Below are 10,646 nucleotides of genomic sequence, written 5' to 3' on the forward strand. Positions count from 1 at the left end.
ACACACACACTCCTTTGTATCACCACTGTGTTCGATTACACTAATATAAGATCTATTGACAGAAGTCATAACTTTTATTGCTTATAAAACTAAATATTTCCCAATAAAGGCATGAGGATTTCCCATTAAAATATGGTGAGGAAAATGGTGGCCATTTAGTTTAGCAGCAGGCTGATTTATTATTTATTGTTCTGTCCCACGGTCACGTGTTTGGGGCACCCTATCCAGTCTTGGGCAAGGTCCAATTTACTGGACGCATTGAGCCCCTAGCTGATGCATGAAAGCAGTACATTTTATGCAATGAATCAGATTTTTCTAAACATTGCAAGACAGTAACACGTTCCATACATATTTTGGGGGCTTTTGCATTTTCGCAATGTCGACGATGGGGAGTTATTACGTTGATTCGCCTCTCATCACCGAGCAGGAGGACATGGCACCGAGGTACTCGTCGTCTGCAGGGGTGGAGCAGGCGATGCTCTCCGGATATGGCGGTCAAGAATCCTTCCCTTTGCAGGCGAAATCTTCTATTTTCGGTGGATCTTGGAGTCCTATCTCGACACATCCTCCAAACACAACCGCTCCGACCTATATACACCACCATTACACGAGCGGGGACAACGACGGTATGTTTACGCGCTCCTGGGCGTTGGATCCGGTCTCTGCGTCGCTGTGTTTGACGGGATTACCATCGACAACCATGCATTATGACATAAAACCCGAGCCTATGATTGGGACTGCGGAATGCACAACGTTGGAGACGCACACACCTCTTTTGTCTGACATTGAAAATGGAGCGTCCCTTACGGAGATTCCCTGCGAAACTACGACTAAAGCCACTGGAGATACACCGTCAGCAGAAGGCAAGACGGAGATAGATGCAAGTAAGAAAAATAAAATATTCCGGTTACTCATTTGGAATAATTCAAATGACGTGAAATAGTTAAAGATGAGGGGGGTTGTTCTTGGTGTCAGGCTGTTTAGTGTGGAAATGGTTATAAAATGTGTAGTGTGCAAAGAAATCGCCTGCAAAAAGATAATGTAGGCCGGTATATTTGTATAGAGATTTTAAGGAATTATTGACTTTACACACATTTGGCCAATGCAGAGTGTAAATAAATCCAAAGTAATTTTTAGTATGAATATATCTTTGCAGGTAAATTGCTCCCCACATAGTAAATCCAAGTTTTTGAGTCTAATTCTGGCGGCATTAACTCATTGTTTTGCCCCCCCTCTTGTTTCCAGACGACCCTTCGTCCAACTGGCTTCACGCGAAGCCCTCCAGAAAAAAGCGTTGTCCATACACAAAGCACCAAATCCTAGAACTGGAAAAGGAGTTTCTGTTTAACATGTATCTCCCCCGGGATCGTAGATACGAAGTCGCAAGAGTCCTGAGTTTAACCGAGAGACAGGTGAAAATCTGGTTTCAGAACCGCAGGATGAAGATGAAGAAAGAAAACAAACAGCAGCGCAGGGACAGTTAGCGCGGCTTTGGACTGATGTGGGATTCCAGGATGAAGGAGGGGGGACAGCGGCCTGTCTTTAATGTCCCTGACCTGTTACACATGGTGTGTTGTTGAAAATAATGCTGGATGTGTCCCCCCCCCCCTACCAGTGTTTCATGTTTGTGATAGGACAAATTGTCTCGTTGGAGTTTAGATGTGTAGTTTTTGGCACCGAAAATATTAATTAGCCATTTGTTGTTTGCATGAAACTATTGACACCTGAATGTCTTTCAGCTACCTATTTTTATCGTTTAAGTTATTATTTTACAGTGTAGATCGTTTCTTAACCATTTGGGGTTGACATATTATTGTACTGCAAATACTTCGGCGTTCCTGTTACACCCCCAAATAAAGACTTTGATGATGGCTTATTCATTTGTAATCATTTTTCATACAAAATGCATCCTGAATACATTTGAGCAAATACACAACTTCATTGACATTGCACTGCTCTGTTCACGTACAATTTATTTCTACACATTGATCTTCATTTTTGACATATTTTTCAAAAATTATTAATTAATAGTACTTATCTACTAAACCCGTTTTATTTTGGGGGGAAATAAGAATGGCATTGTACACATTAGGTCTTCTGGGTTTCAACTATTAAACTTAACAGCGCCAACAATCAAAACAAGCCAATGGAAAAACAATCCTGAGGCCATGCAGATTTGTTCTGAGACGGGTTTTTTTCCTCACCTCACCAGGGGGAGGTTAATATTCATATTCATAAATAAATAACAGTATTGTTGGGTATTATCGGGTTGGTTTTCATTTGAGTGAAACAAAACGTGTGATTTAAACGAAGCAAAATGAAACACATAGTGACCCAATCCTTTCAAATAGAAAGTTTGAGGTAAATTTAAAATTATTTTGCTCTTTAAAATGGTCTTAATCTCGCATACATTGCTTTTCATTACATTTTCGGCCTTTGGATCACGGCCTCAACTGTTATACTAAAACAGCAAAGCGGGGGCTCTTTGACAGCGAAAACAGCTCATGTGGCTCGATCAGAGAGTCTAATGTGTGACTTTTATTATCTTAGAATAGGGTTAAAAGCGCTGGGGTAACACACGCGCACACATTAGGAGTGAGGTGGATGTGTAGGCCGATGACCAGCCCCTGTTGCTTGGTCGGGACTGCAGATGGGTTCGTCTTAAAACGTCTAATTACTTTACAACCATAGTGACAATTTGTCTGTCTCGCAGAGACATCCGTCCATGTTTTTTTGTCGCTTTAACAAGAGCTTACAGAACGAAAGAGTGAAAATTACACAATCCCAATATACATCGTTTTATTTGTTGAATAACTGTACACAGTTAAAAGAAAGACCAAAGGACAGTCAACCATATTCTGAGGTGGATTTCAGAGGTGAGTGCTGACCTGAGTGCTGCTGTGCTCTCGTAGCCAGCAGGTGGAGGCAGCAGCTCGTCAGTAGGACAACTCTCGAACTGGATGATGCGTTCACGGCACACTAACAGACGAGTCCTTGTTTCAGAAGTGGGTATCAAAGGTATCTTGTTCTCACCAAAAAACGTCATGTGGCATACATTTATGTCTAAGATGCGTACTTATAAGCGCTCCTTTACTTTTTTGTTTCATTAAAATTCAATGATTCAATGATAACTCATTCAATGATTACTGGCAAAAATATAAATTTATACCTATTAATAAAAAATAACTAGTTGTAAATTCAGACAATTTGTCGCCCCTTTTGTCCAGGACCTGGACTGGCCTTCACTTCTACAAGTGACAGAGAGCTCCCCAAAGCTCTCCTCTTTCCTGATTTCCCTCTGCACCCCCAAACCTCACCATTTCGGTCCATTACCACCAATGGAGCCCATCAAGTTGCTTATTCCATAAGCATAATTTTCTAAATGGCATTACATACTGTGTCTATAAAAGCTTTGTTAATGTCTCTTCACTTCCTATTAGCTGGCATTCCTGTCTGATCCTCCACAACAGTGAATGGAAATCACCCAAACGCCGATTTGAGGAGAGATGCTGCAGGAAAACAGAAAGTGGCCTGGCTGCGGTTTCCTGTGACCTCTCACGACCCCTATACATCAAGCCTCATGACACTGCTGTTGACAGAGGAGGCCACAAGTGAACTCTGCAGAAGAAGTTCAGCAGAGTGGAGTCATGAGCACATGAGCCTGTTTCACTTATCACCAATAGCCAATAGAACGTTGTTCTGGATGAAAGCGTCCCTTAAGCGATTTGTGCGTGTGCCATTAGGCCTAACCCTGTTTGCAAACAATTTATTGCAAACAATTTACCTGCCAAAGTCCTGCATTGTTATTATTTTTGTCACTCTTAAATGACTGACCTTATATGTGTTCTAAAAACCTCCACAATGAGACTAGAAAACTTGTCTTATCTTAAAATTGTGCATTTTTACACGTTTTATTCCATTTTTATAATACCAATTTTTCATTGGTTTGTTTTCTTTGATTTCCTATAGGCAAACAAAAGGCCCAGAGTGACCATAAATGTATTTTATTACGACATTTTCTGCACATATTTGATGTGCAAAACAGTTTGATTTGCGGCCCGTCCACGTTCCTCAAGTATCTTTCTAAATCTTCTCATGAATCCAAGGGGATTGATGAATAAAACTGTATTGTGTAAATGCTTTCGTGATCTATGCTTTGTTTCCAAAACAAACACGTACACACACACACACACACACACACACACACACACACACACACACACACACACACACACACACACACACACACACACACACACTCAACCATTCCTCTCCACGCAGAATAAAATGTGATGACATTAATTGTAAAGCAGCGTTATTTACGGACACACTGTGTAATCTAAACTGTTAGACATTTGGAATAACTTCATCAAATAGAATTAACTAAAGAGTCATAACCTCACGCATGTTGTGTAATAAATGTAGACGGTTTAAACAGTGAAATACAAAACCGGTGTTCCTTTATCTTGAGTTGGTATTCATTTGCCTTAATAGAAATAATTCTAGGACACAGTGAGCTGCGACAGAAGCCTTGGATGGGCCTGCGTGCTTCCCAGATGTCTCTCGTTGTCTCAGAACAGACGGGAACGCGCCGCTCCTCCAGCTCCAGACGTCACGGCACAGCTCCGAGCCAAAACAGCACACCTAAGTAAAACATAGGTACTACAACATAGTGATACATTACAAGATCCCAGTTTCTGTCAAATATTATAGAGGTTGATTTATCTTCCAGAGGGTTCTCGTTCTCTTTCACTTGTGTTTTTTTACATTTGCCGAAATCAAATGAAAAGCCATAGCCAATTAATATTTTCCTTTGATATTCTATTTAGATAAGTTCAACAATACATTCGTAACAAGTGCCAACACACAAACACATTTTATGCATTTGAAATGAAAGGAAATAGTCATTCATTCAGTCATTTATGTTTATAGTCGTGAGAATATCCGTGGTTCACAAGGTCTTTACAACACTTACAAAGACAAATACGTCATAATACACATATACAGTACAGATCAAACATTTCAAGCAAAGCGGGTCGAAATTATTATTATTATTTAAATCGAACAGGACGAAGAAAGACGCGTTCACATGTGAGAATGAGAGTGAATGGGATTACTACTGAATGCCACCACCCACTCACCTCAGCAAACAAGTCCTTTCCACTGGTCTGTGATTTCCTTCTGTGTAGCAAAGTCCATTTTGTAAACGAAAAGCCACCGAGTTTCGTCTTTAGATGTAAAGATGAAAGCTTTGTGCGTTAATGGCCTCAATGTTCTCATCCGTGCTTCCCCAAAAAACAATCCCCGCTTTTCTAAATTGTACACTTCTCCTACACCCTCCTCCTCCTGGCCATATATGATCTAATGGAGTGTTAGATGGTTTAAATGTGTTCTTAGGGCAAGGAGCTGTCAGACCTTTTGGCGAGAAAGATTGATCACACGCAGGCTGCAGGGGTCTTTGTTTAGAGCCTGAGCCATAAACAGCCATCACATCCGCACCTTTCCGCTGCCTCACAGAGCGGTGGCAATGTGTCCTTTCTGCTATGTCACCCATGACGCCGAGGGGTAAGGATGATGGCGTGTAGGTCAATATCATATCGGTGAAATGAAATAGATGAAATGGGATGGGAGACAGGCATCTCTGTTCAATAACTCAACATGGACACAATGTATTTTTCAGAACGTTAAAAACATCTGATGAACTAAAGATCTCATTGAAGTCTAAAGGTTCTCTCTCTCTCTCTCTCTCTCTCTCTCTCTCTCTCTCTCTCTCTCTCTCTCCTGCATGTGGTGTGTGCGTTGGGGGAGGGGTTGGATGTCTGGTGCAGCTTTTCTTCTTCAGGCCAACCTTTAAAGAAATTCTCAAGATTATCGCCTCGGCGCCGATAACGACTGTGACACAAATGGGACGCCTGAAATGGTTTGTGAGGTGTGTGCGTCTGCGTCTGCTATACGTATAAAAGCAGACACGCACACACAAAACACACGCATGCGCGCACCCGTACGGCGGACTGTGTGGACGCGCAAAGAAGGGACGCAAACTCACCCCAAAACATGTGTAAATAAAGTCACTCCTACCCCCGGAATGAGGCGTTACCCCTCAGAATTTCTCGATCAATCACAGGGGACAGTGGCTTCTTTTGATAAAACACCTAAACTGTCATTGGGCAGATGCAATCATGTGACAAGCGGCCGGGTCTAATTCCAACAATGTTCGCATGAAAGCAATAGTTTATGGCACTGAGGTCTCCGTGAGGCTATACCGACTTTAGATTATTGAACTGAATCAATCTGAAAATCAGACAAGCAGGTGGAGATGAATTACGAATTTAGGCGAGAAAGTGGTTTTATCAACAGCCAGCCTTCGCTCGCAGAGTGCCTGACATCTGTAGCCAACCCCGTCGGTGATGCTTTTCAAAATGCATCAATCAAGAGGTCGGCGCTTTCACAGTCGACACTGATGGAGCAGACCATCCCTGGCCTGATCGCCGGCATCCACCCACGCCACGGCCGCTTAAAGGATCCGCTGCAAGCTGCCAGCCTGCCCCCGGAGTACCCGTGGATGAAGGAGAAAAAAAGCATCAAGAGAATTCCGACTGCTGCTGCTGCTGGGACCACGGCGGGCTCCTCGCCACTCCACGTCTCCCCCCAAGGCAAGACACGATGATTAATAACCTCCACGCAAAAAGGCTCCTCGTTGTCTCAGGATTCTAGGAGCTGCATCCCGGGCCCCGCGCAACGTTGGCCTCCCTTTAAGCCAATATGATATTTTGATTTAAGCGCGCTTAATCTCATCAAGTAACGCACTGACTCGCGATGCAGTGTAAAGTGTTAATGCTTGACAGTAATGGAGAGTGATAGATTATTCTTTCACGGGCCAGCAGCTGGCATGTTCATTAATCTTCACCCTCCGTCCTGTCCTGTCCACACAGACCCATCATATTCTGCCCGGGGCCCATAAATCTTCACAGTCCCAGTGCTTTCTTGCCACAAGTTTTCCACTTGTTTCCACACACACACACACACACACATACACGCAAACGCGCGCGCACACACACACATACACTCACACACAAACCCACAACCGCACGAGTTTAATGTGTCCAATTCCAAATACATCTTTGATTTATTTTGTTTAGGTTCACCGGAGATGCCGGAGGTTTTGTTTGGCAGTGGAGGAGCGTCCCGGAGGTTGAGGACCGCGTACACCAACACCCAACTTCTGGAGCTGGAGAAGGAGTTTCATTTTAACAAATACCTGTGCAGGCCGAGGCGAGTGGAAATAGCTTCTCTGCTGGATCTAACGGAGAAACAGGTGAAAGTGTGGTTCCAGAACAGGAGGATGAAGCACAAGAGGCAGAATCACTGCAAGGAGAACCGGGACAGTGAGGGGAAATACACGTGTCTGGACGACGGGCCGGAGGACGAGTTTGGACAGGCAGTGGATAGCGGCGCAGATGGTACCGTCCTGGAGAGGGAGAGCTATTTCCACCAAAATACCTTAGCTTCACAACAGTGTCAAAACGGCCACAATGGGGACAACCAAAGCCCGGAGGTTACGCCTTTGAACAGCAATGAGAAAAATCTGAAACATTTCGCTAACCCTGCACCCACTGTTCCCATCTGCATGGTAACAATGGGCTTGGACAAAGATCATTCCTCGGGTCTGGACGTTTCTTTGACGGATTTCCACGTTTTCTCATCCCCTGCTTCTTTCTCGCCGAGTTTGTCGGATTCGGCACAAAGTCCCTTGTCTTTATCATCCGAAACATTTAACCTTTTCTCAGAAACACTCACAACAATCGACCTGCAAAACTTGAGCTACTGAAATATTCCAACAGGTTTTATTTGAATTAAGCCTAGTGTGCAGTTTAAAAAAAAGTTTTAGCGGTAATATATCTCATAAATAAGGTAAGTTAAAACAAAAGCAATACAGCTATTACTATATATGGGGAGTCTATTCCATTATGCTGCGAGAGGAGACTTTATTTTTATGTGGATATGCAGAATATTTTTCGTGAAATAAAACTTTACATTGATTGGAAACACAACGATATTGTCTTATTTCGCTGTGAGAAAATGTGAAGAGCTTTACTCTCTAAAAGAAAATATATTAAAAAATCGCCGAGAAAAGAATAATGCATAATTAACGCGCTGTATACACATAAGAATACCATACTAGATTTGAAAGCCACGTAAATAATGATAGTTTTCTAAATTAGTCTATAAATCTACTAACTAAACAAGTCGACTAAAATCAATTGTATAATATGAAACTTAGCCGAACAAATATCCTAAATGATGCAATGAGCTGAGAAATACAATTGCAAATACAATTAAAATATAATGTTATATAAAATGGCAGTTGCAGCCCAGTTTGCGAAAAAATATATATTTTTTATCAAAGGCCAGCATTACGATGATAAGAAGGTGATTTATCGCACTCGAAAAACGGCACATCTCCTCTAAGTTAAAACCAAGAAAAATAATATTTGCAGTAGTTGCTTGCTTGCGGTCCCGGGCCAAAAGCTGTGACTTTTCTTGGCTGTGTAATGAAATTTTATTGCCTATAAAACTCACAGCACTGATGGTGCTTGTTTATTGCCCGATCAGCAACGTTACAATACCTTAGAAAGCAATAATTTCCCTTCATGCCCTTCATTATATTCTTTCAAAAGTTTTTGTGATTTAAAATGTTATATGTGCCATTCAATATTTTTTTCTTTCCTAAATTGTTTACATTTTGAATTGAAATTATTCTATACCCACAACACAGTAGCAAAAATACACATTTAATTGGCTAAATTAATATACAGTCATTTGTTTTAAGGAAAGTCATTATATGTTAATATGGACCGAATGGATTCCATTTACTGCTCAAGGAAACCCTTCCCGACCGGTTGAGCCTTGGCTCGATAAACCCACAATGTCACAGCTGCGGTAGCTATTTTTTTATTAGGATGCTGATATTAAATCTTCAGCGGAAATAGTCCGTGAAAAGCCATAGTTTGTTCCAGGAATCACAAGATTAACAGTCACATTGATCAAGTACTTTGACCAGAGTCTGCAGGCGACGTGATTCATGTTTAGACTGCGGTTGGGCGGTTGGATTCGTAGCGATAATTAAAAAAAAAAAGGTGAGTTGGTGAACTTTTCGCATTGAGATGTGGTGCTACGTGATGATTAATTGTGAACTTTCTGTAAAGTCCCAAAGTTCCAAGAAGCAGATAGAAAGACGGGTTTGGTTGGTTGGTGTTGTGCTACAGAGGTCATTGGATGTTCACTGTGCAGCAGTGTCTACACAATCTTTTACGTGATAATTATTTTAAAACGGGCATTTCACTTTTTAAGCAGCATACGATGCATCATGCTGTACCTTTTATTTTCACATTCACAGATTTCATCAATCACATTCATTTTTTTATGTGGTTTGGTGGCTTTGGTCATCCATTGAATCCTAAACATTTAATGAGTTTTTAAAACGAAAGGAACAAAAACACGCTTTAAGGGAAATTTGATAAGACACTTTGCCAGCAGATTCCACCTTCAACATACACACGCACACACACACACACACACACGCGTGGGTCAAAGGTCAAGCTGGCTCCCCTTTCCTCTCCAAGCTGGAAGGAACTACTGCCGAGTCAGAAGGGGGTAAGGTTTTGAATGACCTCAGAGGATTTGTAGCTCATAAAGAATGTACTGGCTACTCAGATAACTCCAAACAGGAAGTTCAGAGTGTGTGTGCAGAGAAAATAATATTCATGCAGAATATGATCATCGCTGAGTAATGTAACCATGTAACTCTGAGTAAACATCCATGACATTTTTCCACTCAATCAATGTAGAAAAAGTGTACAGAAAAATGCATCCCTGTCTTTGTGTGGGATGGGTTCAAATGCAATGAAAGTCGCTTTGGATAAAAGCGTCAACTAAATGACATGTAGTGTAATGTAATCTTTGGACTGAAACCATAACAACGTTTCCTCAAAGAGACACAGATGAACCAAAAGGAATCAATACTGTGTGGATGATCTTTTCAATGTTGGACTGAAACTGGAGTAAGTGTCTCGGGGGAAAAGTTTGTGTGTCTGGCAGCACTGAAAAACACCGTCCAACACCTGCAGATGAAGTAAAAGCTAAAGCTTTTTTTTTACGCAGCCCCTACAGAGCTGCACTGACATTTCTGTGTCATTTCTCCACAACAACAGTATACAGTTCAAAGGCTCTTCTGGATTGGGTGATTCTTCCTGTCAAAGGGTGACTAGTGAATGACTGACACCTTCATAAACAATGTGATAACGGGCTGCTTTCACTGATCACACAGTCGGCACAGGTTTCACTTCATATAATAAGTGAGTGGTTATTTTATTTTTACTTTGTACGCTGTTGTACCCTGATAGTACTGAATAGCACAGGGTGGAAACATTGTTCTAGTCATTGATTGTATTGATCACAATCGGACTCACAAATGACAAAGTGTTGGAAAGACAAAATGTGCAGGAATACACCCGTGGTGTGTGGAAGTGGCAAAGGATCCTTCAAACACGTGTTGCTCAATGGCAAAAGACAACTGCCCTGCAGAGCAGTTTGATATGATCTCCTTAGTCCAATGACCCCTGTTTATTTTTAATTAATTATAACAC

General features: G+C 41.7%; 2 protein-coding genes across 2 annotated transcripts; both read left to right on the plus strand.

The window, feature by feature from the left end:
- Positions 1-376: 376 nt before the first annotated feature.
- On the plus strand, positions 377-1,643 carry hoxa9b (homeobox A9b). Its single transcript, XM_037454486.2, has 2 exons — positions 377-884; positions 1,246-1,643. The coding sequence occupies exons 1-2, from the start codon at positions 377-379 to the stop codon at positions 1,482-1,484; spliced, it is 747 nt and encodes a 248-aa protein (XP_037310383.2). The 3' UTR covers positions 1,485-1,643.
- Positions 1,644-6,284: 4,641 nt separating this feature from the next.
- On the plus strand, positions 6,285-7,972 carry hoxa2b (homeobox A2b). The gene is made up of 2 exons (XM_037454364.2): positions 6,285-6,635; positions 7,131-7,972. The coding sequence occupies exons 1-2, from the start codon at positions 6,317-6,319 to the stop codon at positions 7,826-7,828; spliced, it is 1,017 nt and encodes a 338-aa protein (XP_037310261.2). The 5' UTR covers positions 6,285-6,316; the 3' UTR covers positions 7,829-7,972.
- The last annotated feature ends 2,674 nt before the right edge of the window (positions 7,973-10,646 follow it).

This window comes from Pungitius pungitius, chromosome 11 (assembly GCF_949316345.1).
Source record: "Pungitius pungitius chromosome 11, fPunPun2.1, whole genome shotgun sequence".
NCBI classification, from domain to species: domain Eukaryota; kingdom Metazoa; phylum Chordata; class Actinopteri; order Perciformes; family Gasterosteidae; genus Pungitius; species Pungitius pungitius.

Coding starts and splice junctions, on each gene's coding strand:
- hoxa2b (XM_037454364.2), top strand. CDS start 6,317: ATGAATTACGAATTTAGGCGAGAAAGTGGTTTTATCAACAGCCAGCCT. Junction 6,636..7,130: donor CACGGCGGGCTCCTCGCCAC/TCCACGTCTCCC, acceptor TCTTTGATTTAT/TTTGTTTAGGTTCACCGGAG.
- hoxa9b (XM_037454486.2), top strand. CDS start 377: ATGTCGACGATGGGGAGTTATTACGTTGATTCGCCTCTCATCACCGAG. Junction 885..1,245: donor CAAGACGGAGATAGATGCAA/GTAAGAAAAATA, acceptor TCTTGTTTCCAG/ACGACCCTTCGTCCAACTGG.